This window comes from Patagioenas fasciata, chromosome 8 (assembly GCF_037038585.1).
Source record: "Patagioenas fasciata isolate bPatFas1 chromosome 8, bPatFas1.hap1, whole genome shotgun sequence".
Classification (NCBI taxonomy): Eukaryota; Metazoa; Chordata; class Aves; order Columbiformes; family Columbidae; genus Patagioenas; species Patagioenas fasciata.
The window spans coordinates 29276638-29292547 of NC_092527.1; the positions used below are offsets into that span (position 1 = coordinate 29276638).

Consider the following 15910-nt stretch of genomic DNA (forward strand, 5'->3'; position numbering starts at 1 on the left):
ATCAATGCTTCCTGACCTAATTTACACAAATACCCTCATGCTCTTCCCTTTGCTCTGGGCAAACAGATCTCTGAGCTTTCAGAGAGGAAGGAGAGCCCCAGCAGCGGGAGGTGCACGGGCTGCGGCTCCGGGCCAAGCCCCTGCCCTCACCCTGCCTCAGTTTCCTCCGGCTGCTCCGAACCAGGGCTCAGCGGTGCCACTGGACTCGGGGGGGCTGCGGGTTTGGGGGTCGCATGGGGCACTGTGGCTGCGAGTGCTCTGCCCTTCAAAGGAAAACTCAGTAGCCGCCTGGCGGGGGGGCTTTTAACATGCGTGTGGCCCTGGGTCATTTGGCTGCAGCCGGCTTTGATTGCAGGGAGCACGCAAGAAAAGGAACAGGAAGGCTGAGAAATTGCTCCGGAGTGAAGATTGCGAAGGTTACACCTCGACCCGGCTGGGGACTGCAGGGGCCTTCTGATGGGAGGGCAACTGAACCCAACCGCAGGTGGGAGGTGGTGGGATTGTACCCCACTCCCACCCGCAGTGTCCCGCCCGCGGGTCCAGGGCCACAGCTCTGTGTCCCAAAGTTCACGTCTGGGCTGGCAGCACCGAGGAGCTCTGTCCTTCCCCCAGCGAGGTGCCCAGCTACAGTGCAGGAGGCTGTGCCAGGGCTTGATGCACCAGGGAAAGGGCTGATAGAAGGAGAAACTGAGCTACTGGTAGCCACAGGCTTGGGGAGAAGGTTCGCTGCTTTCTGCCTCAGCCTCGCAGGCAGCGAGGGGTGCATGTGTGGGGCCCTACACCCCACAGGGGACAGAGGGACAGTGGAACAAGAGCCCTGGAGCAGGAGGGCTTGCACTGCTGCCTGGGGGGCTGTAAAACCTGCCCTTGCAGCTACAACATAGAACACACACAGGAAATTCCTCAAAAAGTGACTTTTCTATCTGCAGCACAGCCTGGGCTCAGGGCAGCGCCAGCCTGGACGGGGCTGGGGGAGCAACCAGGGGGATTTGTTCCCGGCATCACCTTTCCCTGCCCTGCCCTGTGGTGGGAGACCCACCGCACTGGGGTCTGCCAGCGTTTGCTAGCATCACTTCCCAGTCCCATTAAGATGAGTGAGTTACTTTTAACCCGGACCAGTATGTTTTTCAGGACACAGTGGTGAGGCTGCCCTGGAGCACTGCCGAGGAGTGAGAAATCCCGGGCAAACACCAGGGCTGGCAAATCCCTGGGATACTTGCACTGTCCGTCCCCTGTGAAGGACAGCCCGGCTCCGACAGCACCTCTCCGACTGGAAGCAGAGGGTAAAATTAAAATGAGCTGCATTTTTTTCCTCTCAACCACCCAGCAAACTTCTGCAGCTCTTCTGCGGGGACCCATCCTGTCTTGGGGGAAGCAGCTGCCCCAGTAGGGGAAGAGCACAGGAGCCTGTCTGGCCACCCGTCTCCCTTGTGCTCAAATAAAATAAAATTGTGCTTTTTTTTTTTGTTTTGTTGAGGTTTTATACATATATATATATATATGTATATATGTATATATATGTATATATATGTGTATATATATATATGGAGGTTTTGTGGCTTTGACGCAGTTTCCTGAAAATCCTGTCTCATCCTGCCAGTGGCTGAGCGAATGCACTTCCCAGCCCTCGGCAGTGAGGGAGAGAATGAGGAGAGGCTGGGGAGGGAGAGAAGAAAGCCTTTGCCAAACTGGCCTGACCAGAATGTGACACAAGAGCAGGAAATGAGTCACACCGGCAGGGCAGCTGCTCCCAGGCATTTGCATAGAAAGTAACCCCACCAGGCAAGGAACTGCTCCGGCCCTGGTCCCGGCTCCCTGTACTCCAGCCCCGCAGCTGCTGGACCCACTGCAGTGCTCGCCCCCACCCACTGGCACCCCACGGTTGGCCAGGGTGGTGAGCCCCAGAGCATCGCCCCTGCGCCGTGGCTGGCTGCGCAACCCTGGGTTTGGTTGTTCAACCTCAGATTGGGTTGTCCCACCCTGGATTTGCCCTGGGCCAAAGTGGAGCTCCCCTCCGTCACCGCCCTCGTTGCAGTGCCCCTTGACCATCTCCCAATATCTGCTTTGCCCCATGCTTGAGGCTTCAGGAGGGAGAAAGCCCAGTGTTTTTGCTCCAAGAGGAGCCCTGGTTGCACACCCATTGCATGAGGGCAAAGCTCTCCCAAGGGGCCAGAGGGGCATCACCATCCCTGCATTGAGCACACTGTCCCAGCCCTGTTCCCAGCTGCCAGGGTCAGATGTGAATGTCACTGCATCCCAGCGCCTGGATGTTGGGCAAGGGAATCTGCTTGCGTGCTGCAGGACCAGGCTGCACACCCAGCTCCTGGTCACGTTTTATTAATTGTAGAGGACAGGAGGTTTCTCCTGCGGATGCACCAGGCACTCTGCACCTTTCCCCAGCAGGTGCTGGGCTGTGAGTATGCCAGAGCAGGCAGGCCATAGAGTGGGAGGGACAAGTGTGACACTGCAGTGGGGACATACATGGGATGGCCAGGCATAAGCAGTGCATGTCAGTGTTGTGTTCTGGGCTGCGATAGGGAGTGACTGGCCGTGGGGACCTGTGTGTTGTGCTTCCTCCATGGGGGTGTTTCCCTCTTCCTCTGCCCCAGCCAGGAACAGGGGACAGCTACAAGCAGTCAGATTCAGTGCTGCAAACCAGGCTATTGCCACTCTGCAAGTTCCTTAATTCCTCAAACTCAGTCTTAAAACTTCAGCGAAAGCACTTAATGCATTAATCACAGGGAGCAGGGTGGAGGGAGCTTTCTCCATCAAACTAAGCCACCTCACCAGGCTTACATGGGACCAGAAGGGCAGTGATGGCTTCTCTCTCTGGCTGGTTGAGTTATAAGTGATCCAAGAAGCACATCACTTTGTATTACTTTTGGAAGGCTCAAGGCTTCTGGGGAAGGTGTGAGGCTGGGTGCTGGACCCCTCAGGAACATCCCAGGGACAGGGTGGTGGCAGGTGAGGAAGCTGTCACTTCAACAGCCAGCTGCTCAGTAAATCTGTGTGAACACCCTTCGTCTCGTCAGTTCGGCTGGGTCCGCAGCCCTAAATAGCAAAGGGTTTGTGTCTGTTTGTAGGCTGGTTCAACACCCCTTGAGTCTGCCTGGGAAAGCAGAGGCAGGTCCCTGATGCCAGCTGCCAGGCACAGCCCCGCTCATCCCCTGCCACAGTGATGAAGGCACCTTGGCTCTGCAGATCAGGCAACACATCCCTGCTCCACGGGGACGAGGTTGCTCTGTGCCAGGCAATGTCACACCCCAGTGACAAGTTCTTGAGTGTTCTGGCTCTGTAGGGCCTGGGGCAATGCTCTGCCAGGGTGGGTACCTGCAACCCAGTTAGTGCTAACTGGGCCATTGGCAGAGATGCTGGTACTTTACAAGGGCTGGGGGGGTGGTGGTCTCTCCAGGGCAGGGCTAAGGGCTGCCAAAGCGAAACTGCTGGCAAAGGGGAACGATGGCCTGGTGGCAGCTGGGAAAGCCAAGGCTTGAAGGGATTGAGGGATGCACACCAGGACTCAGCTGATAACCAGCTCTGTGGCCCCACGGCGCAGGCTGGGACACCCATACAGGGCCGGATCCTGGTGGAGGGGAGCTCAAAGCACAGGCAGGCTTTCCGCAGCTCTGTCCTGCCGGTGTCCATCAGCCACCCAGCACTAGCAGGAGGGTGTTCGGGAGCTGTGTGGGCAAGGGGCGTCCCTGCCTACAACCCCCCCACCAGGGAGCTCCTGCTGGCTGTGGAAGGGTTGCAATGCCCAGCCTGTCTTTGGGGCTCCTCTGACAAAGGGGAAACTCTGGGGTGGGCAGGGAGATGGCACCATCCAGATGTGGGTGTGACAACAGCACGGCCAGCAGTGCTCCTTTGGCAGTGGGATTCCCAATCAAGAGCAGGATGCGTTTTTCAGTTTGGGTCAGCCCCATCCCATCCACCTTCCTTTATTAAATCCTGTGAGATGCCAGCTGGCTTCCCCAGCTCACCTGCACTGGAGGGCATGGGGGACCCCAGCAGCCCCTGCAGAAAAGCCATGCCGTGTCTGGGGTGGGGACGGTGACAGCCACCGGGCGCTGCCTGCATTTATAAAGAAGTGAGAGTCACAAATAGTTCTGCACTGACTTTTCCAGGAGAGATTTGCCTCTGCGCAGGCAGAGGTGCTGACACATCCCATGCCACCCTGCACACCTCTCTCCGGTCCTGGCTGCTGGAAGGCTTGTAAAACCTCAGATGTACAACCCACAGGCTTTGAGGCCTGGTGGAGGAATTCCATGGCAAACTGCTCCCTTTGCAGGAATCAGTGCTCGAGCCCCGGGGAGCTGAGGGCTGGGTGTGCGGGGATTGAGGAGGGTGGCGGGGGGTGACAGGGGGTGAGCCCCAGTCCTGGGGTGGCCTGGCTGTGGGTTTGCTGTGCAGGCGGGAACTGGCCAGCTGAGCCCAGAAATAGGTTTTATAATGGCAAAAAGGCTGTGGGAGCCTCACCCAGAAACAAGAGGCAAGTGGTGTCCCAAGCCAGCCTGGGTGCTGCACATTGCTGTGGTCCCACCAGCATTGCAGGATGTGCTGGGGTACAGATGCTGTTATTGTTTGTTCTGATTTGCCCTGGGGCAGCACTTCGGGACTGGGGTGTGCTGGGCATAATGCAGATGGCAGGTAGATGTGATCCCTGATGTCTCATCAAAGCACAAAGTGAGAGGAGAAAGGTGGAGGCAGGGAACTGGGATGGGGGATCCCAAATCAAAAACCAACCCAAAGATGGCTGGTAGCCGTCACTCCATCTCTTTATTGGGGTGTCTCTTGGCAGGACCTGCCTGTGCACAGAGGGTTCCCGTAAAGGAAAGCTTGGAAAGACCCTGATCACCCTCCCTCGGGTGTGCTGTAGGAGGCTCATCCCTCCAGCGGGCAGCCAGCTGCCCCAGCTGGCCTGTTGCACTGGGGCTATAGGGTGCTATAGTAGACACTCCTGGGTGGTGTCTCTGGACAGTTTGGTCCATGGCTTTGAGGCTGCAGTCAGGGAATTCCTGATAAAACCCTCCTGGAGGCAAATTGCCATCAGTGGGTGTCACCCAGGGGCAAGATTGGTGCCATATCCTGAAGCCACTGTCTGAGCCTTTGCCCCTTTGTCACTCTACTGAAAACCTGACTGTGCACCCTGAGCATTTTTTTGGTCTAAATACTCCATTTTGAAGACATTTGTGACCCCCATCGCCAATTGGAAATGGATTTACACCAGCAATGTGCTTTATTCCTGGTGGCCCAGCACATTTGGAAGGGCTTGGGTATACAGCATCCCACCAAACAGCTGCAGAAACATTTGGTGGGAGAGCTGTTAACAGAGACACCTCTGTGTCCCAGGCTGTTGCAGGAGGTGCTGGGGCAGCCAGTTTTGGAAAGACCCCAAAGGACAAACGGCTGTTGCTCTGCAGACCTGAAATGGTCCTGTGCAAAGTAACAGCCCATCCAAGGGGGAGCCAAGATGGTGTAGGAAGTTCCAAAGGGCTCTTCTGATATCTAGGGCCAGCTGTGGGCCAGATGTGAGCTGGTTCCAGGACAATCAGCCCCTTTTTATGGACCAACATCCTGAGCAACCCTGGCTCCTGGCAACGCAGGAAAGCTGGTGGCCAGGCAGGATGGCCCTGCCGCTGCCGTAGTGGCAAGCGGGGACATCCCAGACTGGGACAAATCCGGGCCCCTCGGAAGCTGGCTGCAGCAGCAGGGGCGGCCATATCGCCGCTCGAGGGCTGCGCAGGGCCGAGCACTGAGCGGACCCCACCGCCCGCCGTGTCCACTTTAAGGCAGCGCCGTCTCGGGGCGGGGCGGGGCGGGGGGCGGTCCTCGTGACGCAAGGTTGGCGGGGCCGCGGGCGGGGCGGGGCCGGTCGCGCCGCAGCATCGCGCAGCTCCGAGGCGGCAGCGGCAGCGGCAGCGCCCGGCAGGGCTTGTGGGCTCCGGCGCCTCCGTTCCGCTCCCCCACCCACCCGGACCGGCTCCTGAGCGGGGCGGCCCCTCGGCGCGCCGGGGCGGGGCTCGCCTGCTCCCCCCTACCCCGTTCGATATATCCCCCGCGGCCGCCGCCCCCATGGCCACCCCGCCCGCCCCCCACCGCCGCCCCGGCCCCCCGCGCCGGGGCTGAGCCCGGTCGCCTGCGAGGCGCCGCCCCCTCCTCCCCCCCTCCCCGAGGAGATCGGCTGCGGGGACCCCCCCGCTCTTCGTCCCCCCCCGGGCCGCGGCCGCCTCCCCGGGGGCGGTGGGAGGAAGGCCGGGGCGTGGGGCTCCGGCGGGCGGGCGGCGCCCAGGGCGAGCCCAAGATGGCTGGAGGCGGCGGCGGCGGGGGCAGGCGCGGGGGGCTCTGCTGAGTGGCCCCGCCGGGACGGGACGGCTCGGCTCGGCTCAGGCTCGGCTGGCCCCGCAGCCGCAGCCCCTCCGCAGAGCCCCGCCGCGTGGGCGGGGGAGCGAGCGGGAGCGGTTTTGTTCCGGTGACTTTAATTTTTTTTATACCTTTTTTTTTTTCAATTTTATTTTTAATGCGCCTTCGATCTCCGTTCTCCAGTAGGGCAGCTCAAAATGGCTGAGAGCTGACTTGGCTTTCCCGGAACCGCACGCTTCGGCCGGCTCCTCCCGGCTGCCCGCCGCCGCCTCGCCCCTTCCCGGCGGGGCCGGGCCGGGAAAGCGGCACCGGGAGCGGCAGGCGCTCGGCGGGCGGCTCGGGCACCCGTCCCTCTGCCCCGCGCCGCGGGACCCCCGGCTCCATCGCATTGTTGCCGTCAGGGCTGAGTCCCCCCGGCCGGCCATGAGACCGGGGTAGCTCGGACCCCCCCAGCCCCCGGACGCCTTTTTTCCCCCAGCCCCGGTGGGAAGCCGGAGCAGGTTCATTCGGGGCCCGCGGGGTTTAGATCCCCCCTTGGCAAAGCCGATCGTCCCTCCCTCTCTGGGAGCGCTGGACGAGGCTGGGAGGGCTGCGCTGAGGTTTGCTGTGAATGACCGAGCTCTCCCATTCAAGACCTCGCAACATCGAAGCAGGCGAGAGGTTTTTTTTTTCCTTCTCCTTTTTTTTTCCTGTCTTGTCTTTTTTTTTTTTTTTTTTTTTTTTTTCCCGTCTTCCTTTTTTTTTTCTCAGCTGCTCCCCCGGTTAGAAGCAAATCTCGGGGGCCACGGAGCGAATTCGTTTTGCTGCCATCGTCATCATCGCTAGTATTATTATTATTTTTTAATCTGTCCTTTTCCCATTTTGGATCTTAACCCTTTGATCTGTTTCCTTTAAAAGACTCTGAATCCCAACTCCCATCAGGGGGAGAGGGAGGAGAGATACAGGGGAGAAAAAAAACCGAGCAAGTCAGTGCTCTCAGCTGTTAGCCAGGTTGGTGGGGGACAAAAGTCCCTTTAAAATATTGAATGTCAGTTGCAAACCTAAGAAAAGAAAAATCAGATCCGGAGCGCTAAATTTAGGAGCTTTATACAGAACTTGGACTCTGCTGCTGGATTTTTGTATGGATTTTTTTCAACCTTTGGTAAGTTTTGATTCACCTTCTGGGGTAGAAAGAAACAAATGGCTTTTAGGGGTGGTTAAGACTCTGGGCTGTAAATCTTACAATACCCTGTTGGGTTTTTTTTAACTGTGTTGCTTTTCTAACAAAGTGGCGGGGATGTTGTGTTTTCTCGCTGGAGATTCCTAGAATGCTGCTCTGTGGTTTATTTTATCCTTGATTTTAAGATCTGGTGTGGTTTTTTTATTTATCGCGCGTGCTGCGGAGAGGGGGGAGTGCAGCCGTTCACCCCTGGGCTTCCCCTTCCAGGAAGGACAGACCCCGGCGTCCGCCCCTAGACTGCACTGAGCGACCGAAGCGGGTGGTGGGAAACGTCGCCAGAGGCCGCCGGCAGAGATGGCCGAGAATTGGAAGAACTGCTTCGAAGAGGAGCTCATCTGCCCCATTTGCCTGCATGTCTTCGTGGAGCCCGTCCAGCTGCCCTGCAAGCACAACTTCTGCCGGGGCTGCATCGGGGAGGCGTGGGCCAAGGAGTCGGGCTTGGTGCGGTGCCCAGAGTGCAACCAGGCCTACAACCAGAAGCCAAACCTGGAGAAGAACCTGAAGCTCACCAACATAGTGGAGAAGTTCAACTCCCTCAACCTGGAGAAGCCCCCTTCCGTCTTGCACTGCGTCTTTTGCCGCCGGGGCCCGCCGCTGCCGGCACAGAAGATCTGCTTGAGGTGCGAGGCTCCGTGTTGCCAGTCCCATGTCCAGACCCACCTGCAGCAACCCTCAACGGCCCGGGGCCATCTCCTGGTGGAGGCGGACGACGTGCGGGCCTGGAGCTGCCCCCAGCACAACGCCTACCGCCTGTACCACTGCGAGGCCGAGCAGGTGGCCGTCTGCCAGTTCTGCTGCTACTACAGTGGGGCCCACCAGGGACACTCGGTCTGCGATGTGGAGATCCGCCGCAATGAGATCAGGGTAAGTCAGACCTTCCTGGAGACGTGGGGTTGTCCAGCCCAGGTGAGCTGCCGGACTTGCTGGCTGCCCTCTTCTCTGCCCTGTTTGCTCCCCGAAGGCCTGTGTTTGTGTAGGGCCCAAACAAATCCACCCTGGTGCTCCTCCTCCTCCACCTGGTCCCCCTGTGGCAGACATGTTAGGTGACCGCTCCAGCTGAACAGTGACGGAGTCTGTGGTTGCTGGGGGGCTCCCTGGGGAAGGGGTTCTGTACTGTGGGTCCTTCGGAGCTGTTTGGCCATGGGACTGGCAGCCCCTTGGGTCTGGGCTGTGCGGGGAAGGGTGGAGAGCCTGGGCTGGGGGGGTTTGGAGGGGCCGTTTCCCCAGTTCCTGCTAGGATGTGCAGCCGTTTGGGGAAGGAAGGGCAGCCACCTGTGTCCAAGGTCGAGTCGCCCCAAAATCAGGCTCCCTGGGGGGACAAAGCAGCTGCAGACATGGACCCTGTCCATTGTAAGGCCTATGAATGTCAAACTGCTGGCTCTTCCCACCGCCTCCCGCTGGGGCCGGTGGCCACCATCCCCTTCCCCCCAGCACTGGGAGAGCTTCATGTCAGAGACCCACGGCTCCTCGCTGGTGGGCATTCGTGCTTGGGGTTCGGCTGAATAATGGGATTTTTATTAGGGGGCACAGGGCAGCCCCCTCTCTCTAAAGCAGCATGGGGCGTAGCGCTGAATTCAAGGGAAAGCGAGTCTGTATTTTGCTCGTGGCCAGACCATCTGGCGGGAGCTTTCACCCCTGGCTCCCCACCCTGAAGTTCGTGGCAGGCATTTAACAGCCCTGCAGGCAGCCCTGCTGTGACCCCACCACCACCTTCCCCCTCACCCGGGGCTGCCCCTCTGTTTCCCCTCCAACCCTTCGAAAGAGGCCTGATGCTTGTCCGCCAAATAAATATTTAACAATGAATTGAATGGTGATTACTGTAAAATGGGGATGATTTCCTGTGTATTTTGATGTTGCCAAAATGAGTCACCATTTAGCAATTAAAAAAAAAAAAGTCATAAATAAAAATTGCACTATAATTACTTTCCAATTGGATGGCCAGGCCTGGGAGGGGGGGCAGCTCTGTGCAAAGAGGAGTCAGCCTGAGCTCACAGGAAGGTTATTTTCCTCTCCAGGTTTTTTGGGGGAAAACCAGAGACCTCCGCGGAGGTGCCAGCAGCTCCGCCACACGCGCTGGAAGGGAAAAGACCCAGCCAGGCTTTTGGAGAAGCGTTTTTCTGCTTCTATTTATAGGGAGTCGTTTTGGTCTCCCTCTGCCAGGGTGGGGAGCCACCCCAGGAGGGCTATGCAGGGCTGGGATGGGGCTCGCTTGTGCATTTCCCGGGAGTCTTAGCCAGGGACCAAAACTATTTTTCCAGGTCCTTTTCCAGGACACTTTGATCTCATCTATTCCCGCTCTTGCTGCATGGTTTTTTTTTTTGTTGTTGCTGCCGTTGTTATGGCTGGATGTTCACTGCTCTTTGCGGATGCACGCTGCTAATGACCTGGCAGAAAGCTGCCACTGGCTAGGCTGGATTTTGGCCCTGGTGTGAAATTTTAGGATATGTGGCCAGACACAGAGTACGTCGGACAGCTGTATTGTAGAGCTGCGGACTTAATTTGTGACCTTGGCCAAAATCCCTCGGTACCTCCGTCGCCGTGTTATCTTAATTTCCTTTCTCTGCGATGATAAGCTTGTCTCTTCCCGCTGGGCGCGTGTCTTGGTTAGGCGTTCGGAGGCTGGGGCAATGGAGGGCAGCCTGAAGCGGGGGGATGGCGTGCCCCAAGGATCGCCCCTGCAGCTGGAGCAGTTCTTCCATGAACTGGCTGTGGGAGGGAAGGAAAAACACCTTGCAGGTTGCTGGTCCCCGCTGCCTGGCCTTGGGCAGGTCTCTGGCTGAAAGCTGCCCCCTGCGAGCCAGCAAGGAAGGCGGCCGTGTTGGCTCCCGAATTAGGGTGCGTGTGCTCGGACGGTGACGGCTTCCCGCCTGCGGGAGCCAGGCCCGGGATTCCTGGCTGCTTGCTCATCCCGCAGTGGTGAAGCTGCTCCTGGAGCATCCCGGGGAAGGAGGGCTGGGACTGGGGATGAGTAACACCAGGCTTGGGAGGCCCCGTCGTGAGAGGTTTGTTCCATGTGTGGCTCGTGTTTGGGAAGCCGTTAATTGAGAAATGAGTCAAAGTTCGGAGGCTCAGAGCCCTGTCCTTGGTGTGGGGTGTGACGCTGACCCAGTGTGGCAGAAAAGGGATGGGAGCCTGTTAACATCCTCCCCATAAACTCACCTTTTTTTTAGCATGTATTGCTTTGGCTCTGCTGCCAACCCACCTCAAAGGGCATCTTACCTCCAGTTACAGTCCAATTTGAAGGGGAAAAGGCGCTCAAAACTCCTTGGGGAGAACACTGGTGCTTTCTCAGCTGGCAACTGGGGCAGGAGAGCTTGTGCTGGGCAAAAGGGGTCGGAGGTGGGTGTCTGTGGAGGGCTGGCTTGAAGCAGAGGTGCATGCTTGGTGGGTTTGGGTGAAGGGGACCGCTCTGCGTTAGATGCTGCAGAAACCCGCAGAGCCCTGGCCAGGAACTGGTTGAACTCCACCGTGCAACCGTAATACAAACAGTAAATAAAATATGTGGTTAATCTTTCTTTTGTGGGCGTATAAAGCACTTACCTCCCCTTCCCCCCTGTGAGATGTTTTCTCCTTTGTTTCCTGTTTTTGTAGTGCTTAAAGAGGAGAGGGGGGGAAAAAAAAGCCAACAACTCACCCTCTTTTTTTTGCTTCTTGTCATTCTGTTTGTGTCAAGGTCTCAAACCGAAACATGTTTTCTTCCATCTTTGCCTTTGCTGCCCCAGCCACGTGCCTCCTGCCTGCTTGGGGGAACCTGCTGCCTCTTGAGCATGGGGGAACCTACTTCCAGGGCTGAAAGTTTCTTCACTGTGAGGTTGATGCATTGCCTTTTTATTTTTTTTAATCCAAAAAAGGGGAAAAATCCATTGCTGGGATTGGAGCACAGGTCTGAAGGCAGCAGCCAGAGAAAGGGACTCATTTGTGGGGTATTACCATGTTTGCCCTGTCTTTGTGTGGGACAAGATTTGTTGAGGCTGGGTGCAGCTGAGCTTGCTTGGGGATGTCCCAGCCGCCTGTCCTCAGCTGTTGGGGAAGGACTTGGGCAGAGGTTCTGCTCCTGCTTCTGTTCGGTTTCAGGGGGTGGAGGTAGATTTCCCTCTGACCCAGCTTGCAGTGCATTTTTGGGAAACTGGAGGAAAATCCCTCCATATTCTGAAGATCTCTGGTGGTTTTGAACACTAAGAGGGAGGAAGCACATTATGGTGCTGAGACTTGCAGGAAGACATTGGGGATCCTCCGGCAGTGTGTAGGAGCATCCCCCAGCACTGACCACAGAGCAGCACCCATTCGGCAAATCCAGGGGGACGGATGGGGACTGGGCTGCTGGGTCCATCTGCTCCTCTGTGGCTTTGGGCTTTCTTTCTTGGAAGCCCCTCAGATAAGGCCAGCTCAGGTGCTTTCTAAAGTGCAGGAGGGAGGAGAGGTTGAGCCCTTGGTAGTGAGCACAGCAAGAGGTGAATCCCAGGTCTGTACCTGGAACTCTGGCCCTTTGCCAGCATTGGCCACCAGCCCCAGTGCAGAGGTGGCCTGTGTGCTTTTCCTCCCTGTCCCAACTGATTGCTTCTGCGGTTCGAACGCTCTAGGTCTCTAGAAGGAAAATGCCACCAGCTTTACTTCAATAGATGGCTCTGACACCAGAGGCACCTTCCTGTTTGAAATGAGTCCCATGTTGCATCTCCGTGCTGCCATCCGTGCTGGGATGGGGTTTCTGGGACCTGGGGAGCCCCAGTGCTGAGAAGACTGGGATGGGCTCTGCTGCCAGGATCCTGACAAGAGTTGTTTTACTCTGAAACAGGTTTGGTAACTTGTGATGGGCTGGATCTTTACAGGCTTACTTATTTACCAGATGACTTGTTTATGAGGAGCGCAGCACGAAACTCACTGGAGGCATTGTGAGTGCAAGTGCCCAAGTGCTTGAGTGTTAATTTAGCTCTTGTGACTGTAGATGGTGTGGGTGGTGCCTGGCTGCATTCCCTGCAGCACTCTGTGAACGTACCTGGTCCATAGACAACTTTGGTAGTGGGTCTTATGAAGCTGGAGATGTGCAGGTTCTCCCTGCACCCTTCATCTCAGCCTCCACCAGCACCCCAGAGTTGAACCACCAGCCCCTTCCCCCACCCCAGTCAGCCTAGCCTGGGTCCCTCCCTCCCCAGGCCTTGCCCATGCCCTGGTTCCTGCCCAGGGCCCTCGGGTGTCCAGCGCCAGCCTCCTAAATGTGACTGATCATTGTGCCCTGGGATGCTGTCAGTTGGTCAAGCTGCCATGATGAGTAGTGACTTGTAGGGCCTTGGGCAGTTGCAGAGATCCCAGCACCCACCTTGCTGTGCTTTGTAGCTCTGTGCTGTTCGCCAGCATCGATCTGTCAGACTTTGCTGTGCTGCATTGTTAGGGGCAGTGGGGGATTTTAGTTGAACTGAGAGCGGTCTGTACTGCCCTAGAGAGGTCTCGGCAGTCTGAGCCACCCTGCTGTAGACCCATCTGGGTTTGCTGCCCCAGTGGCAGTGGGTATCTTGGCAGTCTCAGATCTTTGGCTGAACTGGGACAGTTTCCTGCCACCCCAGGGTTTGGATTAAGGGCTTTTCCCTGCTGCTTTCCTGCTAAGCTTGAGCATTTTCCTTGCCCTTTGCCCATCAGGTTGCCATGGTGGTTTGCTCTAGACCTGCAGCTGGTCTGGCATGTCTGTGTAGAGCCAATCTGAGAAGTGAGAGCAGAGATGGAGGACGCAGGGGGGCAGCCTGGTGGGTTTGGGTGAGGAGGCTTGCATGGAGAGGCCAGTTCTGGTAAAGGAGTAGGACAGGGGCTGCAGTGGAGAATGTTCTTTTCCCATGGGGGACAAGATGATTTGGATGGGTGCTGCTGAGGAGTGAGGTGGGAGGAAGAGAGGGAGAGGCTCATCTGAGGACCTTGAGCTGCTTCTCAAGGAACAGCAGCAAACTGTAGCCCAGTCTTACCCTGTGGTGTATAGGACTACTGTGCAGGTGGCGATGTCTTAGGCACAGCCTTGCCCACCCCTGCCAGCCAGCCCTGTCCAGAGAGCTTTCCACCTTGAAGCCCTCCCTTGGAGATGGCTTTGAATGAGCCACTGAGATGGACGTGTTCTGGTCTGATCTCTGAGCCAGGAGGTATAAGCCAAGCTTTGGCTGGGGATGAGGGCATAATAAACTTAGCCCAGACCCTTGTTTAGTCTAAATCCAACCTGTGATATTTATGTAAGTGTCCTGTGGATGCTGGCATGGAGGTGCACAGCATGCTGCTCTCCTTGAGCCCACGAGCATGGCGGATAGGGAGAAGTAGGAAAGACCTGGGCTGTGGTGTGACACCCTGGGCTTTCCTCCACCCCCAGCCTTGTGCCCCGCGTGTGGGAGCCCAGGTGGGCACTTTGAGGGATGTGTGAGTCCCAGGACCATCCAGCAAAGCCGCATCCTTGAGCTGTCCCACATGCTTGGCCAACCCTGGTGCTGCCGAAGCGGGGTCCACAGCCTCTGTGCTGCTCTGGTCTTTGCCTGTGGAGCTGAGGAGTTGCCTCTGTCCCCATCTGAGCAGGGAGCCGAAGGAGGGGGACTGGCGAAGGGGGTGGGAGAAGAAGGCAGATTTCCATGTCTCACAAAGGGCACAAGCGATCAGATTCGTGCAACTGCCCAAGAATAAAGAGGCTCTTACAGTGCTGGCTGCCCTGACCTCTCTCCTCTCTGCTCCAGAGGACAGCGTGTGACCACACAGGGATTTCTTAGCTGTGCTTCAGAGGGAGGCAGCAGGTTTTCTATCCCCAGATCTGTCTGTAGCTTGCCTTGCAGCGTATTGGCCTATTTTTTGCTTCTTACCTATCTGTTTACTGGAAATCTTAGTACATGGTGATGATTTCTTCTTTTCTTCTCTTTAATTTGATGTAATTGTTTTGGGTTGGGTTTTTGGTGGTGTTTTTTTTTTTTTCTTTTTTTTTTTTAATCTAACACTGAAATGGGGCTGAGAGCAGCAGTGCTTCCAGAGCAGGGACAAAAGTAACCAGGAAACACAGGGCAAGAGAGGAGGGATCGGCACCGAAACAATGAAATAGCCAAGCAAGGAAAGACTGAATGCTCAATAGCACAAGCCTTTGCAGAAATGCCTGGCTAGTGCAGCATTTTATAATCAGCTTCTGTGCTGGGCTGGCCTGCAACAGTAGTGTGATGGGGGAGGAATGCTTTGAATTAGCTGGATGCCAGAATTAATTCTGTCAGAATTCAAATGTACGTGTATGTACGGATTTATAAATAAACACTTGGAGCCGGATTCTGCTTTGCCACGCAGACTCCGGGGCAGAATCTGGTCTGGCCTGGCTTTTTTTCTTTTAAAATATAAAATGCAATGGATCTGGGCTAGGTTCCGGTGACTTTGTCAACTTTCTACATTTATCAGCAGCCTATAGGATCATGAGGTGCTGATTTGGTTGGAGTAAGGGGGGTTGCTCAGAGGGGTTGGAGCTGCTGCGCTCGCTTGCACTGGTAGCCAGTTTTCTGCCGTGAAACTCTGTTTGCTGGTAGATAAGATGGGGCAGATGCGGGGGGACCAGTGGGGAGCTGTGGAAAGCAGGGGGGCCAGGCATGTCCTGCCCTTCTCCTTCTGTGGACCCTCCTTTACCCAAGAGAGCTGCAGCTGGCACTTGGAAATGGGAGGAAGAGATGCCTGGTCCCAAATACGGAGGGAGGGACAGTTATTTGAAGGCATGAGACTGGATGCACGCAAGAGTTCTTACATATGTCCCCCAGATGAACTCAGGGAAGAGGTTCCTAGTCCCAAATTCTTCCTGATAAGGACAGCTTTGACCTGTCCTCGTCAGGGGATTGCAGTTGTGCCTCTTCTGCCTTGTCATTTGCTTGTGATAGTAAAGCGAGCAAGGTTCCTGGCTCAGGGCAGCTCTCTGCCGCTTTGCACCGTGCTGCCTACATAACACGCACTCAAAGTCACCCGTTCGCTGGGACGATGTACCAGATTTAAAAAAAAAAAAAAGGCATGAATTAATTTAATTTTTCTGTTTCTTCTCTTCCGCCTACCTGTCCTTTCTCAGTTCCCTGGTGTGTGGATGCTCTGGGGGGGGCTGTCTCCAGAGTGGGCTGGGAAGAGCCGAGCTGCGGATGGCTCCAGATGAGGCAGTTGGCAGAGAGTGACGTTCCGGATGGCTGTGTCTCTCTGAAATATGAGTAAACGTTGTCAGACCAGCCGCCTGTGTGATCTGGGGCTTAGGGAGGGCTGATCTGCCCTTTCCTCCTTCCACCTACCTCTCTCTTTGTGGGATCCCCTGTTTGCTCAGCATCACCCCCTTCTCCTCTCCCTGCCTGGGTGACCTGGAAGTTTCAT

The 15910-nt window shown here is 56.6% G+C and overlaps 1 protein-coding gene across 2 annotated transcripts in view; it reads left to right on the forward strand.

Moving 5' to 3' along the window:
- The first annotated feature begins 5913 nt into the window (after positions 1–5913).
- The window catches only part of TRIM8 (tripartite motif containing 8), a 29510-nt gene continuing 19513 nt past the window's right edge, over positions 5914–15910 (forward strand). The window contains exons 1-2 of one of the 2 annotated variants that reach the window (XM_071812108.1): positions 5914–7501; positions 7745–8443. In XM_071812108.1, coding sequence (XP_071668209.1) covers positions 7874–8443 — 570 coding nt within the window. In that variant the 5' untranslated portion in view covers positions 5914–7501; positions 7745–7873. The remainder of the gene's footprint in view (positions 7502–7744; positions 8444–15910) is intronic. The other variant, XM_065843794.2, reaches the window with a different exon arrangement.